The 15,175-nt window shown below is 36.3% G+C and overlaps 1 protein-coding gene across 7 annotated transcripts in view; it reads right to left on the reverse strand.

Annotated features, from left to right (window-relative positions):
• SEMA3D (semaphorin 3D) overlaps positions 1-15,175 on the reverse strand; it is a 216,972-nt gene that overhangs the window by 7,228 nt on the left and 194,569 nt on the right. For 5 of the 7 annotated variants that reach the window (XM_038562867.1, XM_038562868.1, XM_038562864.1 and 2 more), the window contains exon 18: positions 2,650-7,009. The exons of the other annotated variants lie outside the window; for them this stretch is intronic. In XM_038562867.1, coding sequence (XP_038418795.1) covers positions 6,584-7,009 — 426 coding nt within the window. In that variant the 3' untranslated portion in view covers positions 2,650-6,583. Of the gene's footprint in view, positions 1-2,649; positions 7,010-15,175 lie in introns of those variants that run through there. 7 annotated transcript variants of the gene reach the window in all.

Below are 15,175 nucleotides of genomic sequence, written 5' to 3' on the forward strand. Positions count from 1 at the left end.
CAGGCCCTTGGCGTCCTGTCCAGCTTCCCGTGATTGGCACACAGGAGGAAGTTAGGTGATCCTCATCGTTCACTTTGCTTGTGGCCACTGACACCCAAGGCTGCTTCCAGATGTGTGTTCAGACTAACCACATCAACCACACAAAACCACAACAGGGGATTCTGTTTGTTTTTCAATAGTAAAGATGACCTGTATGAGAGGGCTACAATTAGAACACAATTCAGTAATTGAAAGATAACTGTCCCATCGTACTTGTTTCAATATATTCAAAGCTTAGAGGAATATGGCCCATTAAATAATCCTTTTCCTGATTCTAAATGATAACCTCCCATCCTGTCAATTGGTTTCATGCTCTCCTTATCCAGGTTTAGGTAGTCTAAGCGAATACTCCCTGAATATGCCCCCATACACTCTTGCAATACATATTTAAATATACTAGCCCCTCACTAACAGGCCCCAATAAAATTGAGAATTCGTAAAGGGTAAAATGTTGGGCTACATTTTGGCCTATCTCTACACATAAAGAAAACATCCATAGTAAATTAAAAGGGCAAATTATATTGATATAAAATCTTTCCTACAGAAAATCATGATCTATGGGATCATTTAAAGACATTTGCAAGTTATAAATATTTCTCTTCCTTCTCCAGTTACCTAAAGAGCCTAAGCCGGTTTATAATTTTGATACTTAAGCCAGAAAGAAGAAACTCTATATTTTAAATATCAACCTTGAACAGTGTTCAATGCAAGAAAGGCCAACTCAGCTGTTTGGAGTCTTTTTGGCATATTAAGCACATAGTTGGATATCCCAGTTGCCTTAGGCATTTCCATAACAATAAGGTGTGGCTTTGAAAACTAGACATTATCCCAGGGTCCCTGAGGCCAACCAAGGTCCTAGCTGTCACGTTTTTTAAAAATAATCAGGGTGTCCAAGAAAGTCCATAATGTAAGCCTGGAAGGCTGCATCTATTATGATGGCTGAGTATCTAGTGTTCCGATATGCTAGTTTCTCTTTCCCTCTCTCTTTCAAATTGACTCTTGAGTAATTCGTTCTGTGAGATTTAGAACCTTAATTTACTTTTTATTGTGAAATATTTCAAGCACATTGAACTGTATTGGGAGTGATATATTTAAATTGCAATCCAATGCCCAACTTTGTCAACTATTAACATTTAAATATACTAGTTCCTACGAATGTGTGTAATAGAAATGTAACACTGGGTTTAGATATGTTTTTAAGAAAATAAAACATTATTAAAACAATGGTAGCTCAAATGTTTTTGAATTTGGTTCCTAACTTTTTCTGAAATGATTTTTTTATATGTTTACTACTTACATATGAATGTATGCATCCTTAAGCAGTATCATTTACTTCTTTAAACTTGATATACCCAATATAATTCTGTTTGCATTCCTACACTTCTTGATTTTACTCATTTGACATTGTTTCTGAAATTTTTCTATGTTGATGAACACAGATCTCTTTTTAATTTAAACTTCTGTATCCATTTATCAACTGTACTTCAATTTATCCATTCTCCTTGTGTAGAACATACATATTGTTCTCTTTTTTTCTAGTATAATTAATCCTACAATAACTATTTTTGAAAATGTCTATTATTGCACATGTGGAGAAGGTTCTCAAGGGTATGCACTTAATTGTGAAAAGATGGTTCTTGGTGTATGTGCATTTTAAACTTCATTGGGAATATCAGGTCACTCTCCAAGAGGAGTGTTTGTACCAATACACACACAAAAGACAAGTATATGAACTTCTGAAAGAAACAATGAAGTTATTTGCAGCTTCATCTTCCCAGACAAGACTTTCCAGGGCTAGAAACACTGCTAATGCAGGTAACAACTTGTGTGGTTATAGATACTTTTATTTCTCAAATGTTAAACTCTTGTTTCTTTTGTCTTGAGAATGCCTCATGCACTTTTCTAACTAATACAATTGGAATTTTCTTCATTTTCAATCTTGTGTTATGCCTTATTTACAGTAACGACTTGGACATGACCCTACTAAGGTCCTACTAAGAGTGCCCTATATAAAATTATGTTTTTCTTTTATTCTACATTTACTGTACTCTCATGTTTAAAGATTGTCAGAACACCACAAAACCTGACATTTTTCTGTATAATATCTCTATGAGCTATTTGATAACCATGTTTGGGGAGGTATTATATGTTACCTATTAGAAATATATCTTTCACAAATGTACTGAATTGGCAAGAAATATAATTTTCTCTAAAAGAAATGTCTTTCTAAAGCAAAAACAAAACCTCAGCTAACTCCTTTAATAAGTTATACTCATTTGGCTAAAGATACAGATGAGTATTTTCAAATTTCACTTATTTGGTGATCACTGGAAATCTTAAAAGTAGTTACTTGTGGTAGTAATGTTTATGTCAGTCTGCCAACGTCTAAATTTAGATCACAGTAAAGTGCAACTATATAATTGTATTGGTTGGGGAAAAACATATATTCTTTTCTTTCATAAGAGAATTTACTGCAAACTTAAAATGCAAAATATATTTACTGAATGTTATCAGGAAATATTTTCTTAGGTATTTGATTTAGTGCAATTCCGTGTATAAAATCCAGTTACCATGTTTAGGGTTTGAAAAAAAACTTGCACAAAACCAACATTCTGTTTATAACCATAGAACACCAATGTTTGCGTTTTATTATAATACAACCAAAATATACATTTGACAATATTCAATTATTTTAGATTACAAGACTACATTTCTTTTAAAATACCAAAACTGTAATTCGAAATTGATTGGTAACCACTTACAATACCAGAATTAAATTAAATGATTAACTGATAGATTGTTGCCCTTTCCCAAAAAATCATCTATCTCAAACTTACCATAAATACTTTACACTACAAAATATTTAAATGAGAGGTATAAGTCATGTGCATGTTCCTGTCTTTGCGTTGTCAATATTTAGAATGTTGGAATTTTAGATCTTATATTTTAACCTCAGATGTAAGCTAAGTTATTTAAATATTTTGGTCATTTCCTGTGAGAAAAATATATTTCTATAAAAACATTTCAAATATCTCTTTTTTCCCCTTTAACTGTCCATTCCCAATAAGGCTAATCAATTTTCCAACATGCTAAGACAAATGTAACATTCTAAAGAGAAGCCATTTAGGTTTTAATTTTCATTTGTATTTATGATATATGTATATATAGCTTATATTTAAGTTTAAAATATCAGTGTGTAACTAATGATATTGTTCAACTTAATATTTTGTGGACATCTGGATAATACAAAATTGTCTTTGAAAGTTTAATTTTGATAATGTTGAAAAACAGGCACTGGCCACTGTAAACTTATTTTTTAATTGAGTCTATACAATTCAGCAGGAACGAAACTTAATAGCATAAAAGAACTGAAATACAGACCAAAGACAGAGTTCAAGAGTAAGACCGTTTTGTAAGCAGCATATTCTAAATGAGCATCAGTAGCCAACAGATTGATGAGATTTGGTGAAGATTGCAATTCTTCTACTCTTGTAGCTTTTGCAAATTTCTGAATTTCTCTATGACTATTTTTTCCATCTCTTAAGTAATTTGGTTGGTTTTCAGACTGTGTATTCCGAAAGTAGGTAATATAAATGTAGTGTTTTGAGCTTTTTTGGAGGAAAAAAAAGTTCTACATAAATTACTTAGACTCTTCAGTTCTAAGGAAACTCTTAAAATTCCCAATAAATTGAATGTAAATGTATGCAGAAAGGCAGGATTTCATTTAGCAGCATGAATAGCTGGAATGAAATGCAAGCGAGAATATGCAAGTTAAAGACCGATGTATTTAAAACGGGAGGAAAATACAAAACCAAGACTAGGCAGACATTGTATAAGACCTCTCCATTGATAGCTAATTCCTTAATAAACATACTTGAAGCTATTAACTGTAATTTTATTTTTAATTATTTCAAGGATAATTTGGTAAAGCCTTCAGGGGTGAGGAAGTATATATATTGTGTCTCATTTCTAGACTTAATATATTCATACTGTCCTGCTAAGTGTTCTATGGCAATTAAAAGGTTAAAAAATTAAATGTAGCTTAGATGTCCTCTATCTTTATAAATACACAAAAATCTTTGCCCATATGTTTTTTATTATATGGCATTTTGTTTTACTGAATATTTACTCAATATTTCAAACATATTTTAAGCAATTATCATAAATTAATGTTTTAGATCCAAAGCAGCCAAAATATTAGCTGTAAAGTAAAAGAGGTTGCCTAAATTTTATCTAAGTAATTAAGAATAGAAAGGAGTAATTAAAAAATGGCTTAAACACTCATATTGTGATGAAAACCAAATTTATTACACAAGTCAATCCTAACATTTGAGCTTCATGAAATTTTCCAAAAGTCACCTCTACTATGATCATTACTGTCTGATATACAAATATTAGGAAATCTTAAAAATAAATCATGCTCCCATTTACTTCTTTTGAGCTTACCATGAGTTCCTGGAACATTTAAACCCAGGAAATCAATAGTTAGAAACACTCTCCTTGTGATATTCAAATGGCAGCCTGATTCTACCCTAGAGCTAATCTTATGCATCACTTTTTAAGAGTGATTGTTTCTGGTTCATTTTTAGAAGAAGAAGAAAAAAAAAAGAGCCTTAGTTTTCTGTAGAGTGAAACACCTACAAATATTTACGGGTATCATTTCAAAAGGGGTACCTAACCTGCTCCAGCCATGTGGCTACTTTGAGACAGGTAAGCCAGGCGAAGAGAATGAACCTACGAGCGAATGCTGGGAACACAGAGGCAGTCAGACCTGATGCTGAAACTCCTCTAACCACACAGGTTCTCACAGGCTCTTCTTTCAAGACATGCAGAATCCATGAGAGACGAGCAATGTCTGCTATTCAGTTTTCTGAAAGGCTGCCTTCCATGTGAGGAAGTGACTAATTTTTCATTTCACACTAAAAAGGGCGTGAAGAGGCAAAACAGAAGAAGGCAAAGGGTTTTGTGTTCCAAGAAGGAAAGGTGAGTTCTGCTCCAACAGGCAGGAAACAGCATACGTACGCAGAGAGGGAAAGTTAAATTGGAAACATTCAAAAGTGCTAACAGAATATGAAAAATGTTTATGTTAATGCTGTGAGTTCAGTTTCTTTACATGCATTAGGCTTATTTATTATTAAATTACTTAAACGAGGCTACTTGAATTACAGCATACAATCTCAGAAATGCAAACAGATTGTGTGAAGAAAAGATGTCAAAGAGTTAATTTAACTCTTTCCGTTGTCAACATTTTTGCATTTGTTCTATTGTTCAACAAATACATATCCCCGCTCCCCATCACTGTCTACCTAATTCTATCTTTCTCTATATGTATATATTGTTATTTTGTATTCACTCAAATAAAATCCAATATTCAGGAGAGAATAAAGGCAGTAAATGGAAATAATTTACAGAGTATAATGAAATTTTAGAAAAAAAAGAAGTACTCCTGAAATCCCATTGGTTGTAAATAAATTTGTGTTCATTCTTCCCATGATCTTTTAGAAAATTTACTTTTCCTCAGACTTTCACTAGCAGAATAAGGTAGAATTTTTTCAACAGATGGATTACAAATTGGCACCTACTTATACCCTAGTGAATAAAGCTACATTACATTTTGCCCACTTTATTTGTGATTGTTCTTCCTTTTTACGGGGATATGAGTTTTCCTCAAAGCCAGAATTTATGGCTGTCTTTCTTTCTCTCAACAAATCCCATCTGCATGCCTTCCCGTTAGGACACAGTATACATCATAGTGTTTCCCTTATTAAGATGTTTTCTCATGTGCTATTAAAATATTTATGAAGCGTTTCATCCCTGTGAAGCTCAGCATATATTCTAAAAACAATAACGGAACACCAACTTCTCTCTCTGTGAACCTGCTACTCTTGACAAGTCATAAGAAATCGCGGGAGGAGCATGTAGGTCCTTCAGTGAATCACGCTGCAGTACAGGGAAGGTCACCCCCGTGTCTGACACAACGCACCTCTCCACGTTCCTAAACCGTGTGCCAGGAATGACCGGCTCGCTGGGAAGGTTCCTGGTGCCGGCACGAGCTATAGGAATCTGCGTCTGCCCTCCAATCCCTGCCACAAGGTCGCCAGTTCTAGAGGGGAATGGTGTATCTGTTCCTAAGAACACATACCCAGCACAGTCACCCCACGCTTAATGGTCGTACGAGGAAAATGAAACACCTTATTACAATGTCAAACTGGTTGCTTGCTTAGCTCAATTACTTACATGACATAATCGATTCAAAAACTCAGCACATTGAACGTTTACCCAAGTAAATGTAAAGCCCCTATTTTGAGGATAATTCTGATACTTGGAAGGGACATGTTTCGTTCTTGGAACACGGGTTCAGATGAACGATTCGCCCGCACTACAGCAGGTTCCCTGCAGGCAGTCTCATTTGGATTCTGTTCCTGTGTCCCTTGCCTTAGCAAAGCTCCAGGGAAAGCGCCTACGAGTTTGTATACGGGGTGTACAAAACAGAAGACGGTACGTTTGCAGGTAAAGAATTCTTTTCTTTAAATTAAATAGACAACTACGTGTCCACAGCTCTAGGGAGCTCATCCAGGTTTCTGTGATGTCTTCGATTTCGTTTCTTCTTCATTTCCTGCATGTGCTTCCACTTTGGGCCGCCCTTGTTCCGCTGTCTTCGCTTCTCCCTGTGCCACATCTGCTCGCAGTACTGGTCCAGGCTGAAGTTTGGGCTGCTAAGGATTTGGATGTAGTCTTTGTATCTCAAGCGTGACTCAGCCAACAGATCCTTGACCTGCCCCTCCTCGTGCTCTGCCCTCTGGGTATTTTCCATCTGTTCGTTCTCAATGACATTCAAAGTCAGCCTCACTATGGTGTGGATAAAGGTGTGCTCCTGTGCTTTGCAGTGATACATCCCAGAGTCCTTCTTCTGCAAACTTCGAATCAGTAGCCCATATTCTGTTTTGATGATCCTTTCATCAGGTTTCAACTGCAGAATTGGAAAAAGGTAGGTAATAAATGAAAAACAGAGAGGGCCAGGAGCAAATGAACAGAGGCCACATAGTTTTACTTCAATGAACATAAGAGATACCTTTCCATCTCTGTCATCAAGCATAATATTATCAGCCATAGCTGAAGACAGTAAGAAAAACTCCACTGAAGTAACAGCCCTCAAAGATGCATGTTTGCTTCTCATGATTACCTAACCAAACCCTTGGAATATAGTTAGTTTTTCTCCCAGTCTACAGATAGGAATGAAAAGCTATAAAAACCAATGAAGTAAAACTGGAAACTATCAACTGACCATCTTTACAGAGATTTCAGATACCAAGTGGCATATTAAGAACACCAGTTGATACTTAAATCTCAGAGCTACAAATGAACATCGACAGCCATCGTGTAGAAAAAGCTCTTAGGGCACACTAGTCCTTGTCATGTGGAAATAGAACAATGATTTCAAAAGGAACGTGCTCTGCTTTCTGGATGTCACCCAATAAGTGAGCAGAATTCATATGGAGACTGTAAGTGGTGACTTGTTAAAAGTGTAATGGAAAAGCATGGGTACAGCTTCTTGGACGCTAGAGCTGTAACTGAGTAGCACCATAGTCAGAAGGTTAGCAACATTTAAAGCTGAATTTCCCTTTTTACTATGGATTGAATTTTGATACTGCGGGTCTATGTGATACTTTAAATTATGTCATTTGTGGAAATATTTGCCATACCTCGGTATACTATAACAGAGTAATGTGATTTCAAATGTGAGAAAACTCAGGGAACAAAAAGAACCCCTCCTGAAATGTGATGCTCTTGACCCTTTGAAGCAATCGTACTGAAAGACAATTCAAACATTTAAGCTTGCCTGGCCCGCAATCTGGTGTGAAGAGCAAACCTACCTTCAATGAAACTGGAGGCATGTTTACCGACACAAGAGCCCTGTTTAATGTGGAATATTGCTGAGCGTCTCGGCATTAAGTAGAATAACAACAACAACAAAGAGGTCTGGAAGATTTCCCAGTTTACACATCTGCCCCTGTATTGTAGACTTTTCGTTGATGGAAATCAAGGAGGCATAGAGGCAGCTAAATTAAATTTATTCACAGTGGGTGGACTCTACTCTGCATCTTTATGTGAAAAATATGTAGAAAAAAATCCCTCCGATCCTGGAAATATGAGAAAAAGGAAAAGAAACATCTCTGGCTACCAGCCCAGTTAACTAACAAGTCCATAGCCAACCACCCTCTGTGCCAGAGAAGTGCAGCTGGCGGGGTACCACTAGAGGCCAAAGGCAGGTCACAGCCCAGATCCCTGGTTAATGAGGCTGAATGGTCTCCAGCTTGCCTTCGTTCTACACCGAATCCACTTCACCAGGGTTTTGTTTGTTTGTTTGCTTCCCTTAACTTTCTCCATTTGGTGATTTGGGCGTGCGCTACTCGTTTTGTTTTGTTTTTTTTGTTTTGTTTTGTTTTTTTTGAATGGAGTTGTTCTGAAGGCCCAGGCATTTTAAAACGCTGGTGTAATAAAAACTAACGTTGAATTCACCTAACATTCTCAGAAATTTGGGGAGTCTCGTGCCTAAAATAAATGTGAACTTGAATCGGTAGGATTCTCAAGGGCTAATCTTCAACAGAAATATTAAACCCAAACTTAACACACTACATATACCTTTTCCTTTAAATAGTTTTATTGTAGGAATTATTCTTTAAATTTTAAATAAATCTTGGATCACAAAACTCTGGCCCCGTAGCCAGGACCTGGTCCATCTCTGCAGACTCTACATCCTATGATGACTCATTTATCTTCCCCTACAGGTCTTCCATTTATCAAGTTGGTGACATAGCATATGGTGTATCTGGGGGGTTAAAAGTAAAGCTCTCTGAAGGTTAAAGTGTGAAGTATTATTGGCAATGTCATAGACTACTGCCGGGTTGCTGGCAAGCCGGAGAGGTGAGGTTCAGAAGCCTTTATTTTTTAATTCTTTCAATAGAAAATGGCCCCTGGTTATTAGCGTGACAATCAAAGTTGGTGAGTTAGTTCCAGGCCATCTCTACATCTCCTTTTCATCACTGGGATTCTTGCTGATGCTCAAGCCGCACTTTATGTGGCTTTTAGAGCCGGTCACAGCTCTGACTCACTACTTTTTATTGTTCTCTTTAATCTCCTCACAGGAAGAAATCAGGACTTCGATTTCGCACACATTATGTAACACTTCATCATTATCTTTGCTGCTCTCTTTTTGTATCCTGTTTATCCGTTTTACTCTGAAGTCTGGCTCCCCTTCCCTCCTTTCCAGGCCTGTCCGTCACTACAGGACTCAGAGTTTCATAAACACCTGGCACCTCCTTACTCCAATGCCATCCTGCCTTTTTCCTTTCCTTGTGGAACGCTGAATTTTTCTTTGTTTTTTGAGCTACAGACATAAAACTTGCTGCAATAAATTTCTTTCTGGATTTATCTAATGTTGATGAGATCACTGAAGTGCTTTTTTTCTTTCTGAATCTTCAAAAGTAGGCCTGGATTAGAAATCGTACCTTTAATAAAATACAGTTTGGGATTGATGTATGTTTCTCCAATTTTCTGCGACCTAGAGACAGGAACCTGTGCCGCAGAAATTAAGCGGCTGATTAACATTTGCCTACTTGACATTCCCATTCTCTGTGTTGCTCTATTCCGTGCTGCAATAGGATGCATTATGCACACTGGATCTCGACAGTGAGATGTCAGTACAGCCCATTTAGAAAAGTCAGCTCCTTTACAAAGAGATAATGTAATCTGTGGCCACTGATTTAAACCCATGGAATGTTCTCCACTCTAAAAGTGATAAGTAAAAACCGCTCAGCTAAATCAAAACCATGCTTGAACTGGGGTCAACTAGTCATTTGCCTAATGTGAACAAGGGTAATATATTTGGCATTATTAAATGTAGATCTTCAGTGGAGGGCAGTTCATTTAAAATGAGAAGAGAACCATGGAGAGGGACAAAGGACGTTTAGGTCCTAAGCAGCAGGTAAAGGTCAGGGACTCTGCTCTCTGATAATAGCAGCCTAATGGTAATTCCTCTGCAGATAATTCACCTGTCAGTTCTCTCATAGCTAAAGCATTGCATGTGTCTTGGAAGTGACTAGGCCTTCAAGAATATGTCCCTTCTCCAACAAACACAGAAGGAAGACTTATTTAAAAATAGGGCAGAGGCAACTGACTCATTACTTAAAAGAAAAGAAAAATTTAATGTATACATTTCTAACCCCTAGATTAATTTGGTATCTTCAAGGAAATAGAAAATGTAAACTGCGAGGGTAGTAAAAACATCATAAAATAACTAGAAAAATATATATTTGCTGTTTCATTGGGGAAGGAGTTTCTAAGCATAATAAGTGAGAAATCATAGAGATATAATTCCATAGATTTGTCTAAATAAAATGTAAGACTTTTTGTGAGGAACACACAAAAATTTAGAGATGTAAAACATAACAAGTTACTTCTAATATGTATGAAATTAGAATGTTAACATGTTAACTTTTATATAATATATAAAATATATATATATTTTTATAAAATATATTTATATATTTTTATAAAATATATAAAAGTCTTGTGAAAATCATTTATTTTTTTCAAGATTTTATTTATTTGAAGAAAGAGAATGAGAGAGAGAGAAAGAGAGAGAGCGAGCACGAGCAGGGGGAGGGGAAAAGGGAGAGGGAGAAGTAGGCTCCCCGCTGAGCAGGGAGCTTGGTGCGGGGCTTGAACCCAGGACCCTGGGATCCTGACCTGAGCAAAAGGCAGACGCTCAACCAACAGTCACCCAGGCGTCCCTGAAAATCATTTTTAAATGAATACTTCAATGTAAACCAAGCAAATGATGTGTAAAGCACTTCACCAAATATAACTGAAACCAAGAGTTAGGAAACATAACAAGGTAAATTCACATCTACTCATTTTTCAAGAAATACATATTTACAGGGGCTTCTGGGTGGCACAGTTGGTTAAGTATCCAACTCTTATGTCAGCTCAGGTCGTGATCTCAGAGTTGTGAGATTGAGCCCTGTGTTGGGCCCCACATGCAGCTAGGAGTCTGCTTAAGACACTCTCTCTCCCCAAATCATAAGAGACTCTTAATCATAGGAAACAAACTGAGGGTCCCTGGAGGGGGGAGGGGGTAACTGGGTGACGGGCATGAAGAAGCTCACGGGATGTGATGAGCACTGAATGTGACCTAAGACTGATGAATCACTGACCTCTACTTCTGAAACCAATAATACATTATATGTTAATTCACTGAATTTAAATAAAATTAAGGAAAAAAAGACTCTCTCTCTCTCTTTCCGCCCTTCCCCTCATGCTGCTCTCTCTAATAGATAAATCTTTAAAAAATAGATATTTATATAACATGTTCACATAATATGACATTTTTCATATCAAACTTGTAATTATGTTCTTAAACTGTAATACACAATTTTGCCTCAGGAGTTCAGAAAAAGTACTGATACGGTGATTTTGATGAGAAATTAGCAACATACTGTTGCTTATCAAAAGCCATAAAAATAATGAAAGCCTTTCACGCAGTTATTTTACCTCAAAAGATCTGTCCTAAGAAAGCATTTATGGGCAGCCCCGGGGGCTCGGTGGTTTAGCGCGACCTTCATGATCCTGGAGACCTGGGATTGAGTCCGACGTCAGGCTCCCTGAATGGGGCCTGCTTCTCCCTCTGCCTGTGTTTCTGTGTGTGTGTGTGTGTGTGTGTGTGTGTGTCATGAATAAATAAAATCTTTAAAAAAAAGCATTTAGGAAGGCAGAGGAAGATTTAGATATTAGAAAGTTGACTACTTTTTTAAAGAGGAAACGTGCTATTTAAATAACATGGAATAATCATGAATGACTATGGCATCAGGGTAGCAGGTATAAGGGACAGGAAAAATACAGTATTATAATTGCATCATAAGGAAAAATGCCCACAGTGTAATCATCAGTGGAAAAAAAAAGCTGGAATTGACATCATTAGAGTCTTTGTAATTCTTTATGTGTCACTCTATTTTCAAAACCATTTGTATGGCTTTTCTAAGACAAAGAATAACAATAAAACAAGGACCTACAAGGAGAAAAACACAAATATTTGAAGATATTTTTAAAATGTATTTTAAAAGACACACACACACACACACACACACACACACACACACACAAATACTACCACAAATGGCATAAGGTACTACCTCTTCTAGTCATTCTGACCCCAAAAGTTCAACAGAAGCCCAGGGACTGCCGATTAACTCGTTACTTACAGCAAAAACATCATCAATTTCAAGAATAGCTTTATAAGGAAGTCAGCAGATAACTGACTCACGACCTCCCCACGGCACCCAACTGTGAAACGGCTCAGTGAGGAAATGTTCTCCTCCTGGCCGAGAATAGGCTGGTGACAGCCGCTGTGCCATGGGAAATGCTAGGCCCTCCCACAGGCCTTCGTTCAGTGGGGGGAAGATTCCAAACTGTGACCTTCTTGGTAAGAAGCAGAAGGCAGCCTGCTGGGAAAAGTGTTTCAGATCTAGTCTGGATCTTGCTCCTTTTCCTTAGCCCAGGCAGCAGGATTGCACACCCCGGACAGTGTGGTAACTCCCTAATTACAAAGGTAGATGAAAATACCAGCTGGAATACTACAGCTAAGATATTTTGAAGTAAAATATGCTATTTCTGCTCTATTAAAATTCATGGAGCATGGTACCACCATGACTCTGTGATACATTCTTAAAAGGTACATTAAAGTAATGCATTGCCTTCTCTGGAAGATGAAAGATGTGAATGCAAACATGAATAGGCAAATGTATGTATCTACAACTAGGTGATTACCCCAAGCAGAGTACCATATTTTTTTAGAAGTCGGATTAAATTTGCCATGGAAGAAACGTAATTATCAAAGAATTATATTTAGCTGATGAGAGATTATCAAAATTTATTGACTGTAAAATTAAAATACAAGTTTGGGACATTTATAAGTAAAATACTGTAATGTAACTAAAAACCTACATGTTGAAAAAATTCAGAAACCATTACTCCAATATTTCTTTGATGAAAAGTTAATGCTTTATGTTTCAAAGTTACATAACCACTTCCAGGTCAGATAATACTTTAACATATGTTGGGAAAAGTTGGGCCCTTAAAGTAAACATTTAGTATAAATATGGATATGCTATAATCTTAGAATTTATGGATGTCAGGAATGATCAAGAATCAAGTTTTATTGAAGAAATCTGACATGACAAACATTTGAGAATCTCCTTGGTATTAACTATGTAAAGAGTCAACATTTCAATTAAAACGTTCTCGGAGATTTCAGATGAAGAAAAAGATACTCCTACTGTATTGGTGGAACATATGTTTATGTCAATTTCTTACGCTAAAATTTGGTTCTTCTATTGTAAAGCTTCTCAACTTCAGAACTACTGAGATTTGGGGGCAGAGAATTCTTTATTGTGAGGGACTGTGAATTAAAGAATTAAAGAAAGTTTAGCATCATCCCTGGTCTCTAACCACGAGATGCCAATAGCATCCTCCACTCCCCCCATCCAGCCATGACAACCAAGAACGTCTCTTGATATTGCCAAATGTGGACACTGGAGCAGCAAAATCGTCTGTGGTTAAGAAACACTATTTTATATTAATGTCTGATTGATTACATATATTATTTTATTTTAAAAAATATTTTATTTATTTATTCAAGAGAAGAGAGAGAGAGAGTGAGTGTGAATGAAGGGAGGAGGAAGAGCAGAGGGAGCAGAGCAGAGGGAGTAGCAGACTCCCTGCTGAGCAGGAAACTGAAGTGAAGCTCAATCCCAGGACCCAGAGATCATGACCTGAGCCAAAGGCAGATGCTTAACCGGCTGAGCCACCCAGGTGCCCCTTAAATGTTTATAGACTTATCAAGGAGGCTGTATCTTAGAGCATTTGGTCTGCCTATTTATATGACAGAGAAACTAAGTGTTAAGAGTAGTGACAATCTGCTCATAAATCCTTAGCAGTCAAACTGAACATGTGATCAGTGCTATTTTATATTTCACACATCTTCCTGATAGAGTGTCTTCAATTTTATATATGTATTTTACACTTGTGAATAATCCTCTGCTTTGAGATTCACATTCCCATCTGTATTTTCTCATTTTATTTTCATAGTAACTTTTGTGTTTATTTTGTTCACATTAGAAAATTCTGGCCTATATGGGCTCAATGATGTTAGTTTTTTTTTTTCACATGCACAGTTAGTGTTTTATTATTTGAAGAATGGTTATGAAACATTACACTAAGTCAGGCTGAAAGGTAAAGTTTAAAATAGTTTTGTAAGGATATAACATATGATTGTTCACTCCACAAAATTTTGACCTTAGAGCTTATGATACACCTAGTTGGCAGTAGCACCCAGGTTTTTCCAAATAGTCATCATTTTTCTCTTGTCTGCATAGAGAGAGACAGGACCAAAGGACAGGACTGTAATGTAATTGAACATCTAATTCTGAATGCCGAGTTCATTCCATTACTCACTACAGTGTTCTGTTTAATACTGAGAATATTAGAACTCTCTACTGTGTCACTGGTTTCTCTTAGGCACTGAAAGAGAAAAATAAAAACTCTGCTAATTACCCTTTGTTTCACAGCACTCAAATAATAGTACAGGATTTCTCAGGCTACCTGAAGTTGTCTTATTAAATTCAATAACATATATAACCTATCTACCTCACAAAATTTCTGTGATTGCTTTAACCTCTATGTATGTCCTAGAAAGAATGAAACAGAAAAAGTCAAAAGATGAAGAGAATAGCCATGTTACTTCTCTCTCTGTTGATTTAATTTTAATACATAAGAGTGAATGGTACATGTCCAGATAGTTATCCAATTTGTTTTATATGATATAATTAAGGTTGATTTTCTATTGTTATATATATTCAAACTTTCACTTTATAAATTAAACACAATATGAGTTAAAATTTAGTCCTTATCCTACTCTACGGGAATATATTATGTTCTTATTTTGGATCAGGGAATTGTTCTAAAATATAGACAATCTATGAGAATGAAAATTTGAAAAAAAATATGTAAATTTCTTATAAAAATCAAATCTGCTTTTAAGTATACTTTATTAATGTATCTGTATTAGGGCACCTGGTGG

The sequence above is a fragment of the Canis lupus genome, chromosome 18 (genome assembly GCF_011100685.1).
Source record: "Canis lupus familiaris isolate Mischka breed German Shepherd chromosome 18, alternate assembly UU_Cfam_GSD_1.0, whole genome shotgun sequence".
In the NCBI taxonomy this organism is placed as follows: domain Eukaryota; kingdom Metazoa; phylum Chordata; class Mammalia; order Carnivora; family Canidae; genus Canis; species Canis lupus.